Source organism: Anomaloglossus baeobatrachus, chromosome 5, assembly GCF_048569485.1.
Source record: "Anomaloglossus baeobatrachus isolate aAnoBae1 chromosome 5, aAnoBae1.hap1, whole genome shotgun sequence".
NCBI lineage: Eukaryota > Metazoa > Chordata > Amphibia > Anura > Aromobatidae > Anomaloglossus > Anomaloglossus baeobatrachus.
This window is the reverse complement of record NC_134357.1, coordinates 392,366,728-392,394,599: the sequence shown is the minus strand read 5'-3', so window position 1 is coordinate 392,394,599 and position 27,872 is coordinate 392,366,728. Positions and strand designations below refer to the sequence as shown.

The 27,872-nt window shown below is 50.4% G+C and overlaps 1 protein-coding gene across 1 annotated transcript; it reads left to right on the top strand.

The window, feature by feature from the left end:
* Window positions 1–17,138: 17,138 nt before the first annotated feature.
* Window positions 17,139–19,763, top strand: MIEN1 (migration and invasion enhancer 1). Its single transcript, XM_075347667.1, has 4 exons — window positions 17,139–17,245; window positions 17,574–17,671; window positions 17,856–17,932; window positions 19,029–19,763. The coding sequence occupies exons 1-4, from the start codon at window positions 17,211–17,213 to the stop codon at window positions 19,110–19,112; spliced, it is 294 nt and encodes a 97-aa protein (XP_075203782.1). The 5' UTR covers window positions 17,139–17,210; the 3' UTR covers window positions 19,113–19,763.
* Window positions 19,764–27,872: the final 8,109 nt, after the last annotated feature.

Below are 27,872 nucleotides of genomic sequence, written 5' to 3'. Positions count from 1 at the left end.
TTTATTAAAACTGGAAAAAGGAAAAATAAACACATTACAATCATACATCTTCCCACATCGGGAGGTACGTTTTCTAAAACTTTAAACCGTTCTGCCACCCCACACCTGCGGAGCAGATGGCCTCCTCCTGAACTTGAGGGCGTTCAACAGGGGTGACAGTCCATAAAACAGTCAACTTTTTAACTTGTGGGTAGCCGTCCATGCTCCACTACCGCTGCCGCCACTCCCAGTACGGGGCACGGGTTCCGTGCTCTGCCTCCTGCTCAGAAGCCAGGCCCACTTGGATGCCCTCGGCGCCGGCTACAACCGGCCTCGCTAACTGCCGAGGGCTCCATCTCTCACTGGCCTGCTCCTCCTCTCTGCAGGTGCACTCCGGCTGCTCCACAGCCGTGACGGGGTACCTGGGAGCGGCTGGCGCCACATCTGGGGCAGACTTCCAATCGGGTGCCATTGCGGTCGGGCGGACTGCCGGAGCCGACGTCATCACCGTGGCGGCTGGGCGGACTGCCGGAGGCGGGTAAGATGTCATCGGGGTTGCGGCTACTGCTTGTCCAGGAACGGAATTAGGCAAAGTCCTGGCGTCCCTGCCTTTACAGTCCCGGTCACATGAACTGCGGTTCCTTCTTCCTGCTCCCCCTTGGTACTCGGGAGCAGTCCTTCTAGCAACTTTTAAAGTTTCCCTTTCGCTTCCGGTCCTCCGGAGCTCCACTTCCGCCCGCGTTCTCAGGGGGAGGAGCCTCTTTTTCGCGCCCACCGCTTGGGGAAGAAGGTGCTGGGCGGGAGATTTTCGCGCCCAAAATGGTGGCAAAGATGGCGACTTTCAAAATTTTTGCAACGGATCACCGCTGACAGTCCAGAATAAGGCGCACTTCCTCCAGGTAACTGGATGGGTTCGATCCTGTTCGTGACGCCAAATGTGTCGCCCGGGGACCAGGGGGTACTCAGATCCGGGCCACGAGGTCACTTCTGTGGGTATCACGGTGGCGTGACCCGGTCTGTGATCCCAGGCTCCACAGTAAAAGGGGTTTATTAAGGGAGATTGTCCGTGACGCCACCCACGGTTGTGGTGATTGTGGACACCACCGCTGCTCTTTATGGGGATCCCGAGCGGTGACAGGGAGCAGCTTGGTTGTTATTTCTCCCCTCCGTGGGTAGGGGGGTTGGTTGTCCCGGGGCCCGGTGATGAGGTGGGAGATGCAGGGCTTGGTGGGCGCAGGGACGCAGGGGCAGCGCTGTGCCTTGCGGCACTGTGGTACTCACTCAGCCTGAGACGATGACACAGTTCTCAGTAAAACACACGGCTGGAAAGACGGTTCCCACGGACGGCTGCACTTGCTTTCCCCAGTAGGTGACGGTGATGTCCCTTTTCCTGCACCTAATGTTGTTGATGGTCTCGATGGGTTCCCACCGGTAACCCGCTCCCCGGCTTCAAGCTGGACCGGAGGAGCTCTACTCTTTGCCCGCAGGCGCTGGCCCCCAGAAACTGGTGCCCTGGCGGTGGCGGTGTCTCTACTTTACTGGTTGGACTGTTGCCTTCAATCGGGACCCGGCTGTTGGGAGACAGACGTCCCCTTCACTGACGGATTTGGCAAATTATGGCGACTCCTAGCCTTGCCGGGGTCCGAGAGGCCCCTGCCCTGGTGCTGACTGTTCTTTGTACACTGCTCCAGACCGCCGGGTCACCACCCGTCCGCGGTCCTTCCAGGAACTCTCGAGCAGTCACCCCTGCGGACAATCACCGCCGTCTGCTGACCTTGCTGTCTCAGTCCGGGGCACACACCCGGACCAGCTTCAGGCTTTCTTACTGTCACTTTTACTCCTTTACTCCAGTTTTCTCCTTTGCTCCTCTACCACTTCACTTCCTTCTACTTCCACTTCCTTAACTCATCTTCGCTGTTTACTCCTTCACTTCCCTAGCTTATCTGCCTGGTTCTTCCCGCCTCCAGAGCTGTGAACTCCTCGGTGGGCGGAGCCAACCGCCTGGCCCACCCCCTGGTGTGAATATCACCCTCTGGAGGAAGGCAACAAGGATCTTTGGGTTAGCTGGTGTGCCTAGCTGGGGTGTAGGGTGTGGTGGTGTGATGACCTGTGATCCCTGGCTTGCCCAGGGCTTCACATTATGATCGCTGCTGCGTCGCTGTGTTTGACAGCTAAGCAGCGATCATAACAGCGACATACAAGGTCGCTGTTGCGTCACAGAAAATGGTGACGTAACAGCGACGTCGTTGTCGCTGTCACTATGTGTGAACCCAGCCTATCTCTATGATTCTATCTATCTATCCCTCTATCTATCTATCTATCTATCTAGCTATGATTCTATCTATTCATCTATCTATCCTATATATGATTCTATCTATGATTCTATCTATCTATCTATCTATCTATCTATGATTCTATCTATGAATCTATCTATCTATCTATGATTCTACCTATCTATCTATCTATCTATCTATGATTCTACCTATCTATCTATCTATCCCGCTATCTATCTATCTATCCCTCTATGATTCTATCTATCTATCATGTATGTATCCAGGGCCAGATTAAGGTTGGTGGGGGCCCCTGGGCAGAAAATCTGGTGGGGGCCCCATAACGTTAACATTTTTAGCCGTAACAGTAGAGCGTGAACTGTAGCATTTAGATATAAATCCACTGAGCATGGATCGTATCCTGTTCTGCCACATTCAGATTTACACTTATACACAGAAAATAAAGTTACTCACATTTTTTTATTGATCCCAATGTTAAGACAGCCAAGTAATAGTAAAGATAAAGAAAGGGAAAGTTCTCACTGGCAGCAATGGTTGCTGAAAATCACAATGTGCTCTCTATTGTATTGTCTCCGGAGTAGTACATAGCAGCTGATGTCTGTACACGGTATGCCATACACTGTATCAGAGGTGGATCTAGGTTTTCCTGTCCATGGAGTAGGAGTTCAGTTTGGCGCTCCCTTCTATACACGGCTTATGCGGTTTGAGTAGTTGTCATGTAACCGCTCATACGCCATTTTCACACGTGCCGATGAGCTGCTCTTCCTAATTCTCTCGATGTTCAGTGAAATACTACAGCCCATAAAGAGAAGCAGGAAGAGAAGCTAATTGTGACTCAAAGTATTAAAATGACCTGGAAGTGTTCATGTGACCACTTCTAAAATTAGCAAGCAGAGCTGAATCCTTACATTGAGTATATTACAGGTTGTTGGATTGGGCATGCTACGGGGCTTACTTTTATTATTAAAGGGGTTGTCCAGCTCGACAAGGAAAATTTGTAGTTATATGACTGCAGACTTCTGAATTCTCACAGCTTGCGGACTGCACACTGTCATGATTTTCCCGTGCCATAAGCAAGTAGTCATGGGACTGCAAGTATGCGATTTGCTTACTTCCGGCCACATTCAAATTAGACGTCTGCAGCCTCACTCAATAGTTACATGCCCTCAAGCTCTCACTGCTGGCATCGGAGAGTCCTGACAGTGTGCAGTGTGCACACTGAGGATTCAGAAGTCTGCAGTCACATAGAAACTTTCATCACAAACCTGGACAACCCCTTTAATGCTACTAACATAATGTAGAAACCCTTGCGGTCATGTAATTTTACAAATCATGGCTTGCTACATGTGTACAGGATCAGAATCAGTAAAATGTACATAAATACACTGTGTGCAGAATTATTAGACAAATGAGTATTTTGCTCACATGATACTTTTATACATGTTGTCCTACTCCAAGCTGTATAGGCTGAGAGCCAACTACCAATTAAGTAAATCCGGTGATGTGCATCTCTGTAATGAGGAGGGGTGCGGTGTAATGACATCAACACCCTATATAAGGTGTGCTTAATTATTAGGCAACTTCTTTTTCCTTTGGCAGAATGGGTCAAAAGAGAGATGTGACGGGCTCTGAAAAGTCCAAAATTGTGCGATGTCTTGCAGAGGGATGCAGCAGTCTTGAAATTGCCAAACTTTTGAAGCATGATCACCGAACAATCAAGCATTTCATGGCAAATAGCCAACAGGGTCGCAAGAAGTGTGTTGGGCAAAAAAGGCGCAAAATAACTGCCCATAAACTGAGAAAAATCAAGCATGAAGCTGCCAAGATGCCATTTGCCACCAGTTTGGCCATATTTCAGAGCTGCAACATTACTAGAGTATCAAAAAGCACAAGGTGTGCCATACTCAGGGACATGGCCAAGGTAAGGAAGGCGGAAAACCACCACCTCTGACAAAGAAACATAAGATAAAACCTCAAGACTGGGCCAAGAAATATCTGAAGACTGATGTTTCAAAGGTTTTATGGACTGATGAAATGAGAGTGACTCTTGATGGGCCAGATGGATGGGCCAGAGGCTGGATCAGTAAAGGGCAGAGAGCTCCACTCCGACTCAGATGCCAGCAAGGTGGAGGTGGGCACTGGTATGGGCTGGGATCAGCAAAGATCAACTTGTGGGACCTTTTCTGGTTGAGGATGGAGTGAAGCTCAACTCCCAGACCTACTTCCAGTTTCTGGAAGACAACTTCTTCAAGCAGTGGTACAGGAAGAAGTCGGTATCGTTCAAGAAAAACATGATTTTCATGCAGGACAATGCTCCATCACATTAATCCAACTACTCCACAGCGTGGCTGGCCAGTAAAGGTCTAAAAGATGAAAAAATAATCACATGGCCCCCTTGTTCACCTGATCTGAACCCCATAGAGAACCTGTGGTCCCTCATAAAATGTGAGATCTACAGGGAAGGAAAACAGTCCACCTCTGGGAGCAGTGTCTGGAGGCTGCGGTGGCTGCTGCACGCAATGTGGATCGTAAACAGATCAAGCACTGACAGAATCTATGGATGGTCGGCTGCTGAGTGTCATCAGAAAGAAAGGGGGCGATATTGGGCACTCATTTTTTGGGGTTTTGTTTTTGCATGTCAGAAATGTTTATTTCTAAATTTTGTGCAGTTATATTGGTTTACCTGGTGAAAATAAACAAGTGAGATGGGAATATATTTGCTTTTTATTAAGTTGCCTAATAATTCTGCACAGTAATAGTTACCTGCACAGACAGATATCCTCCTAAGATAGCCAAATCTAAAAAAAACCCACTCCAGCTTCCAAAAATATTAAGATTTGATATTTATGAGTCTTTTGGGCTAATTGAGAACATAGTTGTTGATCAATAATAAAAAAAATCCTCTAAAATACAAAATGCCTAATAATTCTGCACACGGTGTACAGCACCAGAACCAAAAGCAATACCAAAATACATCACTAGCACCCTCATCAGTAAACGAATATATCATCAGAACCACCAATACATGACTACAGTACCAAATTTACTACAACAATATATTGTAATGTCACATCCCCATATACATTTGTATCACATGAATTAACAACTCCCAGTATGTCCTTAACAATTGTAAGAAAATGCTAGGAATTGTTATCAGTATTCATCAGACTTTGAACCATACAGGAACCACAGTCCTGATGAGAAGCTTTGAGTATCACACACATACAGTTACATCCAGGTACCTTGTAGGTGACATCTTCCCTGATCGGAGTCATCTTATTCTTTCTTCTCCATCTTGTCCAGACGTCATGATGACTATTCACATCCACAGCTCCTCTCTGCAGACCTCCCGGGCCTTCTGCAGCACATCTCGACATTATGCCCTTAAAATAAATAGCAGAATGATTATAATGCTCCTAAATATAAATATATGACCTACGCTGTGCACCTGAATAAATAATTGCCCCTCACTGTGCTCCCTGCACAAAATGACCCACACAATGTCATTCTTATGGTACATGGCCTCTTCTTTCAGTACTGGGCCCCCTCTTCACACCGTCCTCTACATTGTGTACCCACTATACTTCCAAATGTCTATACTGTGCCCCCTCCTCACACTCCCCCTCCTGAGCTGTGCCCTCACAATGTCCCCCATGCTATCTCCTTTCTATACTGCCCTCACCCTCAGTACCAAAATCACTGAAAGTGCAACTCAATCTCACATTACCCCTCTTCAGCATACTGTGCCCTCCATACTGTGCCCTCACACTGGCCACCGTGCTGCCCCTTCTCTATACTGCCTACCTCCTTCACTATACAGTCACTATACTGCACCTCAGTCTCACATTCCCTCTCCTCAGCATACTGTGCCTCCATACTGTGCCCTCACACTGGCCACCATGCCGCCCCTTCTCTATACTGCCTACCTCCTTCACTATACAGTCACTATACCGCACCTCAGTCTCACATTCCCCCTCCTCAGCATACTGTGCCCTCCATACTGTGCCCTCACACTGGCCACCATGCTGACCCTTCTCTATACTGCCTACCTCCTTCACTATACAGTCACTATACCGCACCTCAGTCTCACATTCCCCCTCTTCAGCATACTGTGCCCTCCATACTGTGCCCTCACACTGGCCACCATGCTGACCCTTCTCTATACTGCCTACCTCCTTCACTATACAGTCACTATACCGCACCTCAGTCTCACATTCCCCCTCCTCAGCATACTGTGTCCTCACACTGGCCACCATGCTGCCCCTTCTCTATACTGCTTATGTTCCCCACTACCCAGGCTCTATACTATGCCCCTCACACTTTTCTCCACCAATACTGTCCACTTACAATTTTCTCTCACCATACTGCTGCCTCACACTTTTTAATGGTGCCCCCCTGATTGCCGTGCAGGGGAACATATGCCGCATGCCCCCCAAAGGTACACCCCTGTACAGTGTACAGGAGAATACATGACTGTTACACAATATACTGTGATACAGACATCAGAGGTTATACAATATACACATTATTATATACCATCTGATGTGTGTACACAGTGTATCACACTACTCTCTCTGTACGCTGGATGTGGTATACCATGTGCACAGATATACAATCCCCTGCACTGATCATGTGGCGCCCCAGGACCTGGTCGCCACAACAGCATTGCCCTCCCAAAGGGTTAATGCTGAGCCTGGAGGTAATGGGGAGGTCCATTGGCCAGCAAGTTTAACATCCAACACAGTTCTCCCTCCGGCCAGCAGGGGGAGCTCTGAACCTGGAATTCCAGGGAGCCTTCCTCAAGTCTGACCTGAGGGAGGAAGTAGCAGTCAGTCTGTAGAGAGAAGTGATAGTGAGCAGACGCAGAGTGTGCTGTCCTGTGGATTTGGGGCCTAGAGCTAGAGTAGGTTGGCCCAGGGAAGCAGGAGTAGCAGAGAGGCAGCGAAGAGACTCGGACATCGGAGTCTGTGGCCACCAGGGCTTAAAATACTCCCTGGTAGCCGAATCCGAAGGGCAGGAGAGCTGCAAGCACCTGGCCCATAAACATCCCGAACGTACAGCTGCAGCATCAGGGCCCGGTGTGGACTCCAGCAGAGAAGCACCAGAGAGGGCCTGCGCAGCCTGCTACAGAGAGAAAGGGACGTACCATCGGTCCCAGCAGCAAAGAGGGCCATTGCTGGATTCAGAGAAGCAGGGTCCTATCATAACAAAGAAAAGCACAGGAGTAGGCCTCATACTCAGCTGGCCAGAAAGATCACCCCAAGTACTTCCAGGCCGACCGGATCCCCATCACCACCTGTAACGGTCTCCCAGGACTGGACTGTTCCCAAAGTAAAAGAGGAAAAGGTAAAGAGACTGTTGTTTGTGCCTGGTTCTTTCATTGCCTGTCGGCCCTGCACCGTGTTAGCCACACAACACCATAGACTTTCACGAGCACTAACAGTGTCCCCGGGGCTCCGCCTGACACCCACCAGGGCCACGGAGCCGGGCCCAGCCACCACTGACTATCACCGGACTAGTCCGGCCCGGCACTGGGTGTCCCATAGCCCTGGGGTGGGCGAGTCAACTTTGGCGTCACAAACAGGATTTCGTGCCCGGTCCCACCGGGTACTGTGCGCCTGCAGAAACTGTGCTTAAAAGACTGTGTTACTGTTTGCAAACTGCCGCCGCCATTAGCCTCGCCGAGCGCAGGAAGAAGGGGGGCGTGCCTGACAAAGAGCGCGAAGGGAGCGCGCCATCAGAGTAGAGCGCTGTTAACCCCGCGCGACCCAGAAGGGAATTTGAAAAGTGAACAGAGCCTGGTAAGGTTCACTAGGGGGGAGGAAGATGTCCGACTCGGAGGGAGCGCAGGTGGCTGCCATAGCCCGAGACGCCGCGGCACCAGCCGAAGCAATCCCAGTCGCCGTTGCCCCAGCCCCCGCTGTAGCGCCGGTAATGCCGATCACAATGCCGTACATCCCGGGAGCGGAATGGCTGCCGCAGTACTCCGGGGAGTCCCATACCTTGAGCGACTTCAGAGAAAGTCTGCACAGCTTGTTCCGGGTGTATCCGCTGGCTGAGAGCCAGAAGGTGGGCATATTAATGGGGCAGCTAGCCGGCGCGGCCCAGCGTGAAGTGAAGTCCTGGCCTGATACAGATAAAGGGACAGCAACCCAGATACTGGCCAAGCTAAAGAGTACTTTTGACACCCGCACCGCAGCAGAAATAAAGATGAGATTCTTTGGGTGCAAACAACGGGCCACAGACAGCATACGGGACTATGCCTTAAACTTGCAGGAGGCCCTGAAAGCAGTTAAACAGGTGGACCCAGAGAGTGTACGTGAAGAAGACAAACTCCTAACTGAGCAGTTCATAGAGGGGCTCCTGTCAGATGCCCACAGGACCCAGCTGCGTATCATGGTCCTGCAGAACCCTGCTCTGGACTTTGCAAAGTTTAAGGACCAGGCCATCCGGGTACTGAGAGAATCTACACCAAATGACCCAGTACCCCTCCGGCCTCTTGCTATCACGTACCCCGGGGTGGTGCCTGCAACACGAGCCGCTGCAGGGGCTGAGGCGCAGTCCCTGGATAAGGATCCCACTGCAGAGCTCAGACAGCAGGTCCAGGAGCTCACCAAGACTGTAGCTGCCCTTGCCAAGACCGTGCAGTCTCTACAAGTGACCCCATCGCCTGCAAGAATCGAGTTGGCCTCCAGCCCAGATGACGTCCCATGGATGCGACAGAGGAGGATTCCGCCGACCCGAGGAAAAGATACAGACCGGTATGATTCAACAGGACAACCGATCTGCCGCCGCTGCAGCCAGGCGGGCCACATTGCACGACACTGTCCTTTAAATGGGCCGAGCCTGGGGCCAGGAGCCAACCCCCAGGTGTAAGGAAGCCCGGCTCAACCCCCAGCCGCAGCAAGTATGTGGGAGGACGACCGGTCCTTCCAATTGTGCTGGATGGGATCCCTTTGAATGCCCTCCTGGATACGGGGTCCCAGGTAACAACCATCCCTTATAAACTGTACAAAAGATATTGGGCTGATTCAGACATTGACCATGGCCCAGATGATGATTTAACAATTGTGGCCAGTAATGGTCAGCCCTTACCTCAAATTGGGTATAAAGAAGTAACCATTAAAGTGGGGCGGGTAGAATTGCCATGTCAGGGGATGATAATTGTAGATATTGATCGCAAAGAATCTGACCCACTGCTAACCATTGGTACAAATGTGATAAAAAATTGTATTGCCGAAGTGATAATTTTGTTGCAACAGGCGTCTGAAACTGCCAGCTCCGGGCAGCAGCGTGCTCTACAGAGGGAGATCAGAGCCCTGATGAGGAGGCAGCAAGTAGAGCTGGCCGGAGTAGAAATTGGCAGTGTGAGGGTAAGTGACCCCCTCCCCATTGCAATACCCCCAAGAAGTGAAATGTTGATATGGTGTCGGGCAGCAATAGGCCTCAAGGGTCAGGATTACCAGGCCCTGGTGGAACCTGTGTATTCAGAAAGTAGGCCTGGTGTCCTGATAGCCAGAGGGGTAGCAGACGTTCACAAGGGGAGAGTGCCCGTCCGTGTCCTGAATTGTGGGGAGGAGGAAGCCAAATTGCCCCGGTACGCCACTGTAGCAAAACTGTACACTGTCAGCAACAATACCATCAAAGCAGTGGAACCCTTGATCCCGTCCGACCAGGCGAAAGACAATGGCTCCAAGGGGCAGCTGGAAGACTGGTGCCAAAAATTACATGTGGGCACCGACTCCACCCCCTCACACCAAAAGCATGGGGTTTACCGGGTGGTACAGGAGTACGAGCGGGTCTTCAGCAAACACCCCCTAGATTTTGGGCAGGTGAAAGGGGTTAAACATCAAATCCCCACGGGTGATCATCATCCCATCAAAGAGAGATGCCGCCCTGTACCCCCCGCACAGTATCAGCGTGCCAAAGAGATGTTACGGGAAATGAAGGAGGCTGGGGTTATCAGAGATAGTTGTAGCCCCTGGGCAGCTCCACTGGTGCTCGTAAAGAAAAAAGATGGTACAATGAGAATGTGCGTAGATTACAGGCAAATTAACCGCATTACACATAAAGATGCTTATCCACTACCCAGAATAGAGGAGTCGCTAACAGCCTTAAAGTCAGCTAAATATTTCTCCACCTTGGATCTCACCAGTGGGTATTGGCAGGTTCCCGTGGCAGAGGCGGACAAGGAGAAGACTGCATTCACGACACCAATGGGCCTCTGCGAGTTCAACTGTATGCCATTCGGGCTCTGCAACGCCCCAGGGACATTCCAAAGGTTGATGGAGTGCTGCTTGGGCTACCACAACTTTGAAACCGTGCTGTTGTACCTGGATGACGTCATAGTCTACTCCAAGACTTATGAAGACCACGTGAGGCACTTAGCAGAAGTGTTTGAGTCCTTGTCGAAATATGGCCTGAAGATAAAGCCGTCCAAATGTCACCTCTTGAAGCCAAAGGTACAGTACCTGGGTCATGTGGTCAGCGCAGAAGGTGTGGCACCTGATCCGGAGAAAGTCACCGTAATCAAGGACTGGCTAAGACCCACCATGGTAAAGGAGGTCCGGCAGTTCCTTGGGCTGGTGGGCTACTACCGAAGGTTCATTGATGGTTTCACAAAGATAGCAGCGCCCCTTCAAGATCTCCTGGTGGGCCAGCCAAAGCAGGCTAAGAAGCAGAGCCCTCCATTTGAATGGAGCAGCCAAATAGAAACATCCTTTGTCCGGCTGAAAGGGGCTCTCACGGGAGAAGAAATTCTGGCCTACCCTGACTACAGCCAGCCGTTTGTACTGTATACAGACGCCAGCAACGTGGGACTGGGAGCAGTTCTGTCCCAGGTGCAGGGAGTCAGAGAGAAGGTGATAGCTTACGCCAGTAGGAAGCTTCGGCCCACAGAAAGGAATCCAGAAAACTACAGTTCCTTCAAGCTGGAGTTCCTCGCTATTGTTTGGGCAGTGACTGAACGCTTAAAGCACTATCTGGCATCGGCCAAGTTCACCATCTTCTCGGACAACAATCCGTTGACACATCTGGCAACAGCCAAGTTAGGTGCGTTGGAACAGCGATGGATGGCCCGGCTGTCTAACTTTGACTTTACCATCAAGTACAGGGCTGGCAAGAAGAATAACAATGCTGATGCGCTGTCCAGAATGCCTCACTTACCCGAGTCTGGAGAAGACCTGGATGAACTCGAAGAGATAGAGTTACCGGCTTTCCATCACCAAGGTGTTTCCCAGTGTGAGCATGCTGTAGGAGTGAAGCGCTCGAGCCAGCACGAGGTCTCGGTCAACCCATTACTCCACCATAATTGGGAAGAGACACAGAACGGTGACCCGGCCGTGCGATTGGTCAAAGAAAAGCTAGCACAAGCTGAGACCCATCTTGGCCCAGATGCTCCAGAAGAAGCCCAGCAGCTGTGGAAGGAGAGGGGATGACTGTTCACATACCAAGGCAAGCTCTGCAAGAGATATGTCAACTGGCGAACGAATGAACTCGTCTGGCAGATAGTGGTCCCACAGAGAGATGCTCCAATGGTCCTAGCAGCTTATCATGATAACGCAGGACACTTCGGGTGGAAGAAGTTGGAGACCCTACTCCGTGATCGGTTCTACTGGGTGCACATGAGAAAGACAGTCGAGAAGTGGTGCCGAGACTGTGGTCCGTGTAACCTGAGGCGGAAAGATGATGCCAGCCAGAGGTCTCCCCTACAGCCAATTGTCACGAAGCAGCCCCTGGAGTTGGTGGCCCTGGACCACGTGAAGTTAACACCAAGCCGGTCAGGCTATGTGTACGCCCTCACCATTGTGGACCATTACTCTTGTTTCCTGGTAGTAGTGCCCGTGAAGGACCAGACAGCCAGAACAGCCGCTAGAGCATTTCAGGCATACTTTTGTCGACCTCACGGTTACCCTGAAAGGGTACTGACTGATCAAGGTCCTGCATTCGAGGCAGAAGTGTTCCAAGAGTTCTGTAACATGTACGGCTGTAAGAAAATCAGAACCACACCGTACCACCCCCAAACCAATGGATTGTGCGAGAAGATGAACCATGTGGTTATTGATATGCTCAAGACTCTACCTCTGGAAGAAAGAAACCAATGGCCAGAGAAGTTACCAGATCTGGTAGACCTGTACAACCATATCCCAGTAAATTCGACCAACTGCAGCCCTGCTTACCTGATGCGAGCAAGACCTGGCAAGTTACCTGTAGACTTTGAGATGGGGACTGTGTCACCTGAAGCGGTTCAGGAGATAGAAGATTGGGATACAGAGCGACAACAGCAGTACCGCAAGGTCCAGGAATGCGTAGAAAGGAGCCTGTCTCAAGCAAGAACGAGACAAGAGCAGCATTACAATCAAACAGCTCCAGCAACTCCCTTAGCACCTGGAGAACAGGTCCTCAAGAAAAAGCGGAGGGCGCATAAATTAGATGATCAGTGGGAGAATGAACCCTACACCATTATCCCCTCCAACTTTGACAATAGTAAGGTATGCCTCATAAGCAAAGATGAAGGCAAGACCTATCAAGCAGTTTCTCGAGACCGCCTGAAAGCATGCCCCGAACGGTGCAGAATCCAAAAAGAAGTAGAAGAAGTACAAGAAAGTCCCCAAAGTCCAGAAAAAAAGGAAGAGATGATCCAAACAATCCTTTGAAAATTCCCCAAAACTTGGACCCGAATAAACAATGCCATAGTGGTACCAGTGTTGACGTTCCCGCAGTTGGGCGAGCCAGAAACAGAAGAGGTTCCAGATCCACTTAAAGAACCGTCCGCTCCAACACGAGATGACACGCCAGCAGTGGAACAGGAGAATCAACCCCCTGTCAGTGGTGAACCTGTCATACCCTTGGCAACTCTTAGACCACATAGGCAATCATCACGCTTACCTATCAGGGTTAGACCTACCTGTAGTGCTGAGGTAGAAGACACACCAAGTAGTCAGGGACAAACACCAGAGCTACGCAGGTCTCAACGCAGCACTCGGGGACAGCCCCCTCCAAGGTATAGAGAGTAAAAAGAAAGAGTACTTATTAGAATGTAAATAGTTATGTGAAAAGTCTGTAATGTTTATAAAATGTTTTTCTTTTTTGATTGAGAAAATAGACAATTGGGCCACTGGACTATGGGTGGCCAACACCTAGCTGTACATAGTTAGCACCAGTGTGCTCAGCACCCCTGAAGAAAAACCCGTCCGGCGTGCATAGAGTGGGGTCATCAATGCTCTGACGCACGCCCAGAGCCTACGTTGGGTGTTTTATCGCGGCGGGTCCCCCATGGAGCAGTGTAATGGACACCCGGCAGGGAGCCACACTGGACTCTTATAGTTGTTTAAGGTTGTAACATGTATGTCTTGTTTTGTTTTCTACAGTCCGGGAGTACTGAATTTAACTAAGGGGGAGTGTGGCGCCCCAGGACCTGGTCGCCACAACAGCATTGCCCTCCCAAAGGGTTAATGCTGAGCCTGGAGGTAATTGGGAGGTCCATTGGCCAGCAAGTTTAACATCCAACGCAGTTCTCCCTCCGGCCAGCAGGGGGAGCTCTGAACCTGGAATTCCAGGGAGCCTTCCTCAAGTCTGACATGAGGGAGGAAGTAGCAGTCAGTCTGTAGAGAGAAGTGATAGTGAGCAGACGCAGAGTGTGCTGTCCTGTGGATCTGGGGCCTAGAGCTAGAGTAGCTTGGCCCAGGGAAGCAGGAGTAGCAGAGAGGCAGCGAAGAGACTCGGACATCGGAGTCTGTGGCCACCAGGGCTTAAAATACTCCCTGGTAGCCGAATCCGAAGGGCAGGAGAGCTGCAAGCACCTGGCCCATAAACATCCCGAAGGTACAGCTGCAGCATCAGGGCCCGGTGTGGACTCCAGCAGAGAAGCACCAGAGAGGGCCTGCGCAGCCTGCTACAGAGGGAAAGGGACGTACCATCTGTCCCAGCAGCAAAGAGGACCATTGCTGGATTCAGAGAAGCAGGGTCCTATCATAACAAAGAAAAGCACAGGAGTAGGCCTCATACTCAGCTGGCCAGAAAGATCACCCCAAGTACTTCCAGGCCGACCGGATCCCCATCACTACCTGTAACGGTCTCCCAGGACTGGACTGTTCCCAAAGTAAAAGAGGAAAAGGTAAAGAGACTGTTGTTTGTGCCTGGTTCTTTCATTGCCTGTCGGCCCTGCACCGTGTTAGCCACACAACACCATAGACTTTCACGAGCACTAACAGTGTCCCCGGGGCTCCGCTCCACCTGTGGGGAGCAGTACCACCATTGCTGCTATATCATCACCCCGGAGGCCTCACACAGCAGCGGCGGCTTAATAGCCACAGACCACAGGTGGCGTCACGAACACAAACTTTATTCATCAAGCCACATATTCTACTGACACCCACCAGGGCCACGGAGCCGGGCCCAGCCACCACTGACTACCACCGGACTAGTCCGGCCCGGCACCGGGTGTCCCATAGCCCTGGGGTGGGCGAGTCAATCACACCTGGGCCTACAGGACAGGATGTAACATATTCTATATGTAATATGGGCCATATAGTGTAATGTGTGCTGCAGGCTCAGATGTGATCAGTGCAGGATTCTGTGTAGTGATGTTTGTGCTGGAGATCAGTGTGTGTTACTGCAGGGGAGGGATGAGGCCGATGACCCGGCACTGACAGCCCGACCTGATCTGCAGCACCTCACACTCCCGCAATAACTCACACTGATAGCAGAGTGGCCGCTGACACTATGGAACCGGTCTGGAGTTATCAGCGGCGTGCTGCTCCCTCCTCACTGCAGTCTCCTGCCCGGCCGGCACCATGATTAATGACCTCATACTTACCGGGATAAACTGAGACCTCCGGTCCTCCCACAAGCTCCTCTACGGCAGGAAGAAACAGCAGCGCGGTGACGTCATCCTGGCAGACGCAGCCCACACAGCGTGCAGTGGGCGTGTCTGCAGTACAGTGATGGCCGGGATTGAAATACCTTAAAGGTTCAGTGCGGACTTGAACCACTGCGACATTAATAAAATGGCGGACACACAGATGGTGGTGGGGGCCCCCTCAGAGGCTCTTGTGGTGGGGGCCCCTGGGCTGAAGCCCCGTCTGCCCCGCCTTTAATCCGGCCCTGTATGTATCTATCTATTATCTGTCATGTATCTATCTATCCCTCTATCATCCATCCATCCCACTATCATCCATCCATCCCTCTATCATCCATTCATCCCTCTATCATTCATCCATCCCTCTATCATCCATCCATCTGTAACGGGGTGCCAGGGGCGCCTCCGGGCTTGTAGTCGTGGCCCTTACTATCAGGCTTACCCCTGGCTCCGCCGTCACTATCGGGACAGGAGATGTCATGGTGGGGCAGAGTGTGGTGGTGCAGATGTCGTCCGACGTATAAACACTCCAGGCGTGCTTTGGTACAAATAAAAGACATTCTTTATTTTCCAAAATAAACCGGCAGTTGCAGATGACATTCACGTTTTTCCTTAGCTGGGGGAAGCCTGCCCTGACGTCCTCTCCAGTGGGGATGTGCCCGGCTACTCTGCTTCACCCGGCTCCCACTATGGCTACCCACAAACCGGACCCACACCGGTCTGCTTCGCTCTTGAGATTCCGCCCGCTCCTGTTCTCTCCGGCTTCCCTATTCTTCCAGCTCCCACACTCTGCCCCGGCTCTGCTTTCTTTCTCCCGTCCCGGACACACTGTCTTCTAACTCGCACTTTTTCTAACAACTGTACTCCTCCCTCCCCTTTCTGCTGCCGGCTCCTCCTCTCCACTGTGGGGACAGCCGTCCCACCCGGCCACTAGGGGGACCCACTAACACAATACAATAATAATAAAAACATTTTTATTAATAACAGCATTCCGGGTAGACTATGCTTCCTTTGTAAGGGGTCTGCCCACCCCTTACACATCCCTCCCTCTATCCATCCCTCCCTCCATCCATCCCTCTATCCATCCCTCCCTCCATCCATCACTCTATCCATCCCTCCCTCCATCCATCCCTCTATCCCTCCCTCCATCTATCCCTCCCTCCATCCATCCCTCCCTCCATCCATCCCTCCCTCCATTCATCCATCCCTCCATTCATCCATCCCTCCATCCATTTTTGCAGCTGAATAATCTGCTTCTGATTTCTCACCAGCAATATAGAGGTCAAGATAACCAAATCTTCCTATCCTTTTCAATACAGGTAGTGGCTCAGTGGTAGTGCTGCTGCCTATGGAATCAATAAGGTTCACGGGACCCGGCCGCCCCGATAATCCAGACCTGATGAGAATTTAATTTAATTTATTCACTGCACTGAGGGGTAATCCAGACCTGATGAGAATTTAATTTATTCACTGCACTGAGGGGAGGAGCTGGGACATCAGCTGTGAGCCGCGGGACAGACCTTTAACACTGGAACTACTGAGGTAGTCATTTTGACTACTTTGCACCATGTATTTCTATATAGGTGTCACGAGTCCAGTAGTTCTAGTGTTAAAATCGGGGCAGTATACCGCACTAAGGTATAACCACCACTGCCTTACTGCACTATGGTATAACCCACACCTTGTGGCCAGCCGAAACCACAATCTCATATGCAATATACAGGTGTTGGAGTGCACATACTTTTAGTCACATGCTACTGTATGACACGATGCAGTCTTTTCATGCTGCTGATAATTTTATAGGTGCTTCTTGTATTTAAGCAACTGCTGTCTGCAGTATATGAACGGCCAGCAGGGGGAGCAGCGTCCTCACTTTCACTATGTACAGTAATTAGCTTCTGCAGTGACGGCGGAATGTCCCCGGAAGTCATCTGCAGTGAGAGAGGACGTATGTAAATATGTTACCGGAAGTCATCTGCTGTAAGGGCGGAAGTTGGTCATCATGTCACCAGTAGTCATCTGCAGTGAGGGCGGAAGTTAACTATATAGAGAAGGTACAGAGCCTGTATTGAAGGCAAGCGATGACGGTCCCTGTGAGCATTGTGGTGGAGTACTGGTGAGGAGCAGCTGCTGGACAGTTATGATTACTGGTATTAGATTGGGATCTGTGGAGCAACAGGTTGCAGCTGGCACTGGTGCCCCCATAGCATGTGGACCCTGGTGGGCTGCAGTCTGCTCTGGGCAGGGTTGTAGAAGATAAACGTTGCAGTCAGACTTTTATTCTAATTTTGTGTCCTCAGGTTGTGTCTGTTACTGCTCTAATTGATTGCAGTGAATAGGACTGCAGTACCAGACACAGCCTGGGGATGGGTGGGGCATGATTTTGGGATGAGAGCAGCCATGATTAGTGTCTGTATTACCTGTCCGGTTTGTGTCCCATTTAGTGAGCCCTGTGGCTTTAAGTCTCACTATGAGGAGCTGGCCAGCGCTGTGCTGGAGGAGTTTCCTAACGTCAGCATGGACTCCCGTCCGGGGGGCACAGGTAAGAGCCTATTCCTCCTTTATATCACTGGTATCAAACCTACTGCTCTCCAGCAGGTGTGAAATGACAACTTCAGGCTTGCTGGGAGTTGGAGTTGCTCCTAGCTGGAGAGTCACCGGTTGGAGAACATTACTGTACAGGCTTCTTGTCACTATTAATCTCAGCTGTTCTTGGGTTTTTTTAGGAGCATTTGAGATTGAAATAAATGAAAAACTAGTGTTCTCCAAGCTGGAACTTGGCGGATTTCCCTGCGATAAGGATGTAAGTATTCCTGCTGCAAATCTGTAATGCTCATTATTCAGAGCTATAGAAGATCACTACAGAATGGGTGTGCTCAGCCAGAAATGGCTGACAACAGAAAACAATAAAATTTAGTGAATGGGGGGAAGCTAGATTTTAGGCTGAGGCTACAGTGATATGTCTCGCATGTCAGCAGTTCTCACAAGTCACATGACCAAAAACATTTGTGCTACTTATAGGCTATGTTCATACACTGCATCTTTTCATAAAATGTGTGTTTTAAAGCATTTTGCCCAACGTGTGTGGGTTTTTTTTTTTCTAAGTCAAATCTATTGACTGGAAGGGCTCAAAAACTCAAAGAATTGATATGTGGCATCTTCAAAAACGCAGCCAAGATGCAGTGAAAAAAAGATGCACAGTGTGGACATCAAAATGGAAATCTCATAGACTTTGCTGGGGAAAGGAAATGCATGCAATTAGGTGTATCTTTGTGACCTGAAAAACGCAGTAAAAGATGCAGTGTGTGAACATACCCATAGAGTTTAGGGCAGACAACTTGTATGGAGTGGCCATTAAAGTCTGGGACTGCTGTTTTCTGCCCTGTATATGGCTTAGGGCTGTTTCTCGCAGTAGAGCAATGCGAGAAACTCGCATTGGAATCGGACACATGTTAGTGAATGATTCAGCTCTCATCTGCTTTTTTTTTATATATATATATATATATATATATATATATATATATATATATATATATTATATATTTTACATTTTACACACGCACATATATATGTATGTATTCTCACCAATATCTATCACCTATCTAACGTGTATGAATGACACACACACACACACACACACACACACACACACACACACACACAATCACCCAAATGAAGGTTCTGTGTTCCCATGTCAATGATGGAGCTGTGATACATGCGCGCGCGCACATAGAAAATACACAGCAGAACAAATTCTCATAATCCAAGGGGGCTCAAGTGTTAGGATCCCCACAAATCATACATTTAACATCAATTCTATGGCGTTGTGATTAATGTTGATCATTGGATAGCCCCGTACTGTCAGTCATGCAGTAACATTATTTTCCTTTTCTGTTTAGTTGAAAGAAGCCATCCGAAAAGCTATGAATGGTGAACCAGTGGAGAAGATCACCAACAGCCGAGCACCTTGTGTCATCTTATAGGAGCTCCAATATCTTTACGTTCTGTGATCACCGTCTTGAGGGTGGGAGCCTTGTTCTAATTCATATTGAGCCCAATATTGGTGTCTCTGTATAACCACAATGCCGATAACAGTAACTGACTACTAGTAGGTGCTACAATAGTGGCTACTTCTATGCTAAGCACCATGCTAATATTTTAGTGCATTTTACTGGAAATAGCGTTCTCAGCGATTCTCTGTACTCCTCCTATCTGCGCCCAACACATCACTTGGGTACAAGATGGCACATCCTAATTTCTACTTGTGATGTTGAGAACTGAACATATGGATTTCATATGTAGCAATGTGAAGTGTACTTATATGGTTGAGCTCTATCTATATACTTGGGTAGTGCAGTACCAATAGTGCATCCTTTTATCAACCTACTGTTTGCAATTCCCAATAGCATGTACCTTCCCCCAACCCCCCCCAGGGATTTTATGAGATTAGAGAATAGTGCCATCCTCGTTCACCCGTATCAGACTAGAACTGTGCAGCAATGGCATATACATCCTATGAATAGGGCTATTTCTTGAAGGCTTGGAAGAAGATCTTGTTTTCTAATCTGATATGAACAATTTGTAGAAGGTCTCCCACTTTGTTACAGATTTCTGCCAATAAATGGATAGAATAACGTTGTTTTGGTTTTTTTTTTCTGTCTACTCTTGAAGCTGAAAGCGGTTTTCACTATGATGATAGTGATGACCTATCCTTGGGAGCAGAACTCTACAGCTCATTACACAGATTAATGGCCACTGCCAGGTTTTGCTGATAAGTTCTTATTAATGGCCAATCCCTATTCAAATAATATCACATTAGAAGAGAACTCCTTTCTAAGGATGTATGGCAACAGCTTTGGCTCTGCTGAAGTGTCGGCAGCACTAGATAGGACGGTATGCGGAGCAATTTATGGGGTTTTCTTCCATGATAGATACTGATTGCTGTGGATTTGCCTAATAGGACCCCCAGGGATCTCTAAAAGCAGGGTTCTGCAGAGTCCCATCTGAATGGAGTAAAGGTCCAACTTGAGCACCTTTGCACCATTTATGGTGTATAAGAGAGCAGAAGATGCTTTTTCTGGCAGTCCCATAAACAATGAATTACCGAAATATGCTGGGGAATAAAAAGCACATTAGGGTTTTAAGTTGGAGACTGACAGGTTCACTTTAAGGGCTGGTTCACACTAAGCGACAACGAGGTCGCTGTTACGTCACCATTTTTTGTGACGTAACAGCGCCCTTGTAAGTCGCTGTTATGATCGCTGCTTAGCTGTCAAACACAGCAGCCGAAGCAGCGATCATAACCGCGAGAGCAGGGAGCCGCGCACACTGCTTAGCGCTGGCTCCTTGCTCTCCTAGCTACAGTACACATCGGGTTAATTATGTGTGAAGCACCCCTTACCACCTCGCTATGTGTGAAGCAGCCCTTAGTCCGGTCCAATATGCACCCAGAACAATGAAGAGTTCTGGGTGCATATTGCTAATCCCTGCCTAATCATCCCTGTATATATTAGCATAGATAAAGAGCTCTTTCGAAAAAGTATTTCTAAAGATCTTATATTGTATGCTAATGAGCGAGGGCTCTAGTCCCCTTGGCTAGTCGGCCCCCTTAGCATGTTAGTACGTCCCTGTGGGTGTGCTAACATGCTAATGAATGTGCAGCGTCACAGGATTGCTGCCTGACAGTTTCGATCATGCGCATGATGAAGGCAGGTGTACGAGTCCTGGCTTCAAACTGAAGAAGTATGCATGACTGGATGTCCGGGGTAATGTGCACTACAAAAAAAACAACAAAACGTCACAGCATGTTCTATTGTGGTAGGATGTGCCGACATCTCTCTGAGCACATGGAACCACTCACAATCTCAACTTGCAGCCATGATTGGACCATTTTTTTTTTTTTCCATATGGCTCTCTCAGCCTGGCCTTTGGGATTGGCCTAGTCGCTCTTACAAGAGGTAAATAAACCACAAGACATAACATTTTCACATTCATGCTGCTTCAATGACAAAATCTATTTCTAATTGCCTCTCCTGTCAAGTGCAAGGTTAAAATTGCTAACACATTCCCTTTAATAGTTCCTTGACTACAGACTGTCTAAACTCTAAAGGGTACTTTACACCGTGTGATATCGCTAACAATTTATCGTCGGGGTCACTGTGTTTGTGCCGCACATCTGGCGTCGTTCGAGACATCGCAGCGTGTGACGAACGTACGAGCGACCTTAAACGATCACAAGAGACAAAAATCGTTGGTCTTAGAGAGGTCGTCCAAAAATCGTCTCGTACGTAGCGATGTTGTTCCTGCGGCATCACACATCGCTATGTATGACACCGCAGGAGCGACGAACATCTCCTTCCTTCCTCATTGCCGGTGGACGGAGGTAAGGAGGTGGGCGGCATGTTCTGGCTGCTCATCTCCGCCCCTCGGCTTCTATTGGCCGGCCGCTTAGTGACGTCGCTATGACGCCGAACGCACCTCCCCCTTGAAGGAGAGATTGTTCGGCGGTCACAGCGACGTCGCTGACAAGGTACGTGCGTGTGACGCTGCTGTAGCGATAATGTTCACTATGGCAGCGATCACCAAATGTCGCACGTACGATGGGGGCGGGTGCTATCGCGCTCGACATCGCTAGCAATTGTTAGCGATGTCTCAGCGTGTAAAGCACCCTTTAGTCTTTTATTTTTCCTGCATTATTGCATTTCCCTTGTCAATACAGCGTGTCCTTACACACTCTAACCCTATAGAGCCCAAGCAGGCTACATTATAGGTTGCTAAAACTGACATTTTCTGTGGGACCTGCCAGCTATCTAAGGGCATATCCACACTACAGTAGTTCTTGTTTTAAAAATGTACAGGGTTTGAGTCAATATACTATAAAAGAACTATTCACACTTTCTTTTTTACTAATCTGTATGTCTATTCCATTATATTCCTTATACTTTCTATCATTTTGGTTAATCAAGGCTTGGAATCTCTTAATAAAGGTTACATAGAAAAGCCATTTGTTTCTAAAGATGGAAAACCGAAGACGTCTTTGTTTCCTAACGTGTATTAATGCTTCCATAAGTCTGTTGAAAACACATGAAAGATCAGCCAGCTCAAACAGTCCTGTACATAGTGAACTCTCCCATCTAGATTATATGGGCACCCTATACTGGCAGTGTCAGTGGCTTATTAAAGGCTAGGGCATATCCTATCATAGTGCTGACAAGTTACAACCAACACCACTTGCAGCTTTAAAGGGAACCTGTCATCAGAAATTTACCTGTAAACCTAAAAGTTCCCCCTCTGCAGCTCCTGGGCTGCATTCTAGCAAGCTTCCTATAGTTTTTGTGGCCCCTTTTATACCAAAATAAATACTTTATAAACTTGTACCTTTTCGTATGCAAATTTTGAAAATTATCCATGGGGGTGGGCTGCCTGATGTCCGTTGTTGTCCTCCTGCCGATTTACGCCTCTCCCGAACGCTGAATTTCAAACCTCAGGACGCCGCCCCTGGGCGCCCGTGGTCCCGCGCATGCGCTGTGCGACTGTAACGGTGCCGTGCACTGTGTGCACGTGTGACCGCTGGTGACGCTTTGCGCGGGCACGAGGTTATGGGCGGCGCTGTGAGTGTCATCAGCAAGTGCCGCCCATAACCTCGTGACCGCACTTTCCCCTTTGCCTCCTGCGTTCTGCGCAAGCGTCTCCTCGTAACCTGTGGTGGCCTGATCCGCTCCTCCCATCTATTTCTTGCTGCAGGGCAAGATGGGAAAGGTGACGTCGGATCATTTGGCCAGCGCTTGCGCAGAACGCAGGAGGCAAAGGGGAGAGCGCGGCCACGGTATTATGGGCGGGCACTTGTGATGCATTCACAGCGCCGCCCATAATATCGTGCCTGCGACCACGTCACCAGCAGTCCTCGCGTGCACGGGACCTCGGGCGCAGTGGGCGGCGTCCTGATCTATGAAATGAAGCAAAGGGGGACTGCGTAAACCAGAAGGAGGGACAGTAACGGACGCAACAGAGACCGCCCCCATGGACAATTTACAAGAATTGCAGACAAAAAAAATACAACTTTATAAAGTGTTTAATTTGGTTTAAAAGGGGCCACAAGAAGTACAGGAACCTTGCTAGAATGCAGCCCAGGAGCTGCAGAGGGGGAAACTTTTAGGTTTAAAGCTCAATTTCTGATGACAGGTTCCCTTTAAATGTAAATAGGGAGGACAATATGATGTCAGGTCCATACAAGTTAGCACAAAGATTAAAATCAGTATGATTTAAAGAGAGAAGGGAATAAGTTACCCATCAGACAGGGGCCAGGATCCTGTGGGATCAAAGGGTCCGATACATACTGTATATTTCTGACTATAAGATGCGCTTTTTATCAAGATAAGTTTAACGCTTTGCAAAAACTGTATGTGCATCTTATAGTCTGCAGTCAGTAAGGACAGCAGGGCCAGATGACCTTGACTTCTTCCTTAACACTAGAACTACTGAGGTAGTCATTTTGACTTCTTTGCACCATGTGTTTCTATATAGGTGTCACGAGTCCAGTAGTTCTAGTGTTAAATCACAGGATAGAGCATTCATAAGAATTGTGCTTGTTTTGCTGAGATAACGACCGTATTTTTTTGTCTTATAAGACGCACTGGATTATAAGACGCACCCCAAATTTAGAGGATAATAGGAAAAAACACATTTTTAATGTTAAAAAGAGGGTCTGTCTGATATTTCTAGTGTGTCTTATATTAGCTCACCAGGGGGGAGTGGCGATGGTGGAGCAGCTCAGGAGGGTCACAGAAGGCAGGGTCGGCGATGCTGCGGGGGTTTGTGGACACCATTGATCTGCTTGCAGGCTCCATTGAACTTCCTGCAGTTTATGCGATGGACTTCAAGAAAATGGCCGCGGCGTGTGCACAAATTAGCCTCCGTGGCCATCTTCTTGAAGTTCATCAAGTCAACTGCCGTCAGTTTAATGGAGCATGCCACCGCGACACCCCGAAGCCTGCAGTATCTCTGACCCTCCATCCATGGACCCTCCTGAGCCACTCCACAGCAGTGACGATGTGAAGCCCCACAGGTGTTGTGTCGGTGCATTACCTTCAGGGACTCCACTCGGCTGGATCTGTCACAGGTAGGAGATCTTCTTCTTGTCGTGACGCCACTCTCAGTATTGCGGTCAGTGGGGGGGACCGCCACTGCAGGTTGAGGGGCGCCTGGGGCTGATGGTGAGTGCAGTTAGTTGGAATAGCCCCCTGAGAGTGAGGCAAGCCCCAGGGCCCTGTGTAGATGTGTAGAACTACAAGGCGCAGAATGACTCAACACAGGCAGGATGTCTTTCAGGGTTTTTACTCACAGTTGATGGCAGGGTGAGTGACCCGGGCGTAGCTAGGATGAACCAAGTGGGAACCAGGTGTCCTTCAGGCTGACTTGTGAGGGTGACTACTAACTCGCCTTCCTTAGCCCTTGGTGGTTTGGGGTAACCCCGACTTTGAGTCCCTATGGGGGTCACCCAGGGAAGATGCTGAAGCCTCTCTCCCCTTCGTTTGCCGTGTGCTTGTCGCCTGGGCCAGGCCACTCCAGCTGCTTGCCTCCTGTGACCTGTGGGCCCTAACTGTGGCTACGTGGCTGCGGCTTTTTGTGGTGTTGTGGCGTGGGCTTTGAGAGCCCCACACCGGCAGGTTTAGCAAAAGAAAGCTGGATCTATCTCCGCTTCGGGATCTGCCGCCCGTTTGGGCCTGGTACTCTCTAGCAGTCTCCTTACTTCCCACTCCGTGCTCTCTCTTTAGCTGAAGATGGATTTCGGGTAGCCCTCCTAGTTGACCGTTCTCCCCCGTCAGTAGCCACTGCGCGGGCGCTGTCAGACTGCACAGCCCCAGGGATCTGCTCCTCACTCGAGCTCCCTGGACTCTACACTGCTCTGGCTCACTGCCCCTCCTCTCCTGTTCTTGCCTACGCCACCTAGCAACCAGACTCTCTTACCACACCCTTTGAGAGGAGATGGAGGCTTTTGGCCCCCTCCACTATTCCAGTGAAGGTGAAGGCTTTTCCCCCTCCTGGGATCCCCAGGGGTCCTCTCATGGGTACATGTGTGAGACCTGATCACTATGCGCCTGTGTTCCACACCCCGGTCAGCCTTCTGGATTACCTGTGTTGTACTGTCCCCAGCATGGGTGCAGTACTCAGTGGTGCCTGACCAGGTCAGGGGCGCCACATTCCCCCTTAGTTATCACCAGCACGTCCTCGGGCTGCAAGACAACAATTTAAAATGCATAAAACATTAAAACATGTAAAACATTTTTAAAAGCACCAGGTACCATACATCACCACCCTCCACCCACAAGTCCGTTAACCCACCCAAAACCCTTTCACGTTGGCCGCGACTTCAGCCACTTCTGGCAGGATGTAGAGGCGGCTTTCATGGGCTGGTGGTTTCAGGGTATACCTGGCCTGGTGGATCCGCGCCTTCAGCCTCTTCTGGCAGGATGCAGAGGCGGCCTCCACAGTTGGTGCTGACCAGGTACCCTCTTTGTGGTGGAGAGCCAGGCCCCATAAACAGGCATGCTCTCTGGTCGCAGGCGAGCCAAGGCCCTATATACGGACGGGCTCCTCCTGGTTGCAGACGAGCCAAGCCCCTAAACAGGCTGACTCTGGTGGTGGTGGTGCCCTTTTGGTGTAACTATTTACACTGCGAGAGTTTGTGGCTATAGCCAGTTCATAGCCTTAAGGTTTATTTCTCACAATAGTTTATGTGGGCACATACTTGAACTTTAAAACGTTGCAAAACAAACTTTCCAAACTGGTCAAAACTTGCTGTACTTTACTTAACTTATGCAGACTCCTCTTCACCAGGGCTTGGGCCTGTAGGGCTGCGGCACCTGTTGGTTTCTTGACCTTTTTCCTCATCTGTAGTGGTCTCATCATTAGGTCTTTGGTCTTTTCTTTCTTCTTCTTTGGGACATGGCACTACATCTAGCGCATACCACCCTCTTTCGCCTTGATGCAGGGTAAACTGTACGGAGTCTCCCATTTTTAAGTTTCTGCCAGGGTGTCCTCTGGGCAGATTAGCTCTGACGTCTCTCCTATTGACAAAAATGCCTTCTTTGATACCAGGTGCTACGATGAACCCGTATCCTGACTTGAGGCTAAAGTCCTCCACTACTCCTCTGCAAAGGGGTCCTCGGACCTGTGCTTTGGCTCTTCTCAGGAACCTTTTTTCTTGTAGGTCTCTGGCCGTGATGTCATCTCTCTGCTCTGGGGATGGCGGTGCAGGGGAAAACTGAGTTCTGCTGCGGCGCTGTGTCTTGCGGGCTGGATTCTGCGAAGTGCAGCTTACAAGCTCCCAGGTAGGGCGGTTGGGCAGGTCTTCTTCAGCAGGAGGTGTCAGGTCTTCCTCGTCCCAGCGGGAATATGGCAGCATCTCCGGCTCTGGGACTAGCACTGCTGCTGGCTCCGGGGGCAACTCCTCAGCTTCTTGCCCTCCTCTCCCCCTTAGTTCTTCGCTGCACTCTGGTCGTGGCAGCGCCGGGGATGAGTGTTCCTCAGCTGGCCCAGGCGGTGGACTCTTCAGCGTGGTTGCTGCAGGGGTTGCCTTAGGGGTGTGCGGAGGGAGCATGTATCGGTCCACCATCTCCTGTGGGAACTTGGCCTCCAGGTCAGCCTTCAGCTGCCAGTATGCGGAGTCTTCACCTATCAGGGATTTCCTAGTAGGGACTTCCTTAGGCTGGGGAGCGGTGTCTGCTCTGGCCTTGCAGGCCGGGGTAAGTGGTGATGCAATCTCTTGGCGGGCCGCGCCCTGTATGGCGGCGGCCTGGTCTTGGCGGGCCGCGCCCTGTATGGCGGCGGCCTGGATCGGCGTCGCAGCTGCGATGGGATCTGTGCAGGCTGGGCTGGGCGTCGCTGCAGGGACCGGGTCTTGGTGGGCCGAGCAGGGCATCGCTGCGGCGGCCGCGGTCTGAATTGGCGTCGCATCCTCGATGGGGTCCGTGCAGGTGGAGCTGGGCATCGCTGCAGTGATCGGGGCTTGACGGGCCGCACCTGGCGGGGCTGCGGCCTGGTTCAGCATCTCACTTGCGGCTCGGACGAGCGTCGCTGCTGCGGTGGGGTCTTGGCGGACTGGGCTCAGCAGGGTGGCAGCCTGGGTCAGCGTCACACCTGCGGCACGGATGAGTATCGCCGTGGCAGTCGGACCTTTGCGGGCCAGGCGGGGTGTCGCTGCGGCAGCCTGGATTTGGCGGGCCGCACCTAGCGTGGCTGCGGCCTCGCTCAGCGTCGCCGCGCCAGGCGCCTCTTCTGGGACCGCGGTCGTAGCAGCAGGGGTCGGAGCACTTGCGCTGGCCGGGGCAACTCTGGACTCACCCATCGGTGGCACCATCGGGATCTGAGTCGTCGCCGCTCGATCTGGCAGACGTCGCGCGGCTCCCTCCTCGTAGGTCCGAACCGCCGCAGCCATCTCCAGAAGCTCCATGCGTTCCTCTCTGAGCTGTCGCATAATCCTGGCCTCCAGCTGATCGCAGAAGATAGCAAGCTCCCGGCACCACCAGGCAGCAGAGCCTGGTTCTGGGTATCCACGTCCGGACTCCATTTCTTCTCTCTGCAGCAGCAGGCTTGTGGCTCTCTTTCCTTCCCGCCGTCTCTGGACGCTTCCGCTCTCTTCACAAGCGAGGTCAGAACTCTGCAGGGGATCTCTGGGTAGCCACACCTCTTCGTGGGCGGTAACTTCTCCCAGCGCGGGCTGCTGTTGTTTTTCAGCGCGCTTT

What these genes read in the sequence shown, in the direction of transcription:
- MIEN1 (XM_075347667.1), top strand. Translation starts at nt 17,211, where the DNA reads ATGACGGTCCCTGTGAGCATTGTGGTGGAGTACTG. An exon ending in AGCATTGTGGTGGAGTACTG is followed by an intron (nt 17,246 to 17,573) that starts GTGAGGAGCAGC and finishes TGTCCCATTTAG; the next exon opens with TGAGCCCTGTGGCTTTAAGT. An exon ending in GATTTCCCTGCGATAAGGAT is followed by an intron (nt 17,933 to 19,028) that starts GTAAGTATTCCT and finishes TTTTCTGTTTAG; the next exon opens with TTGAAAGAAGCCATCCGAAA.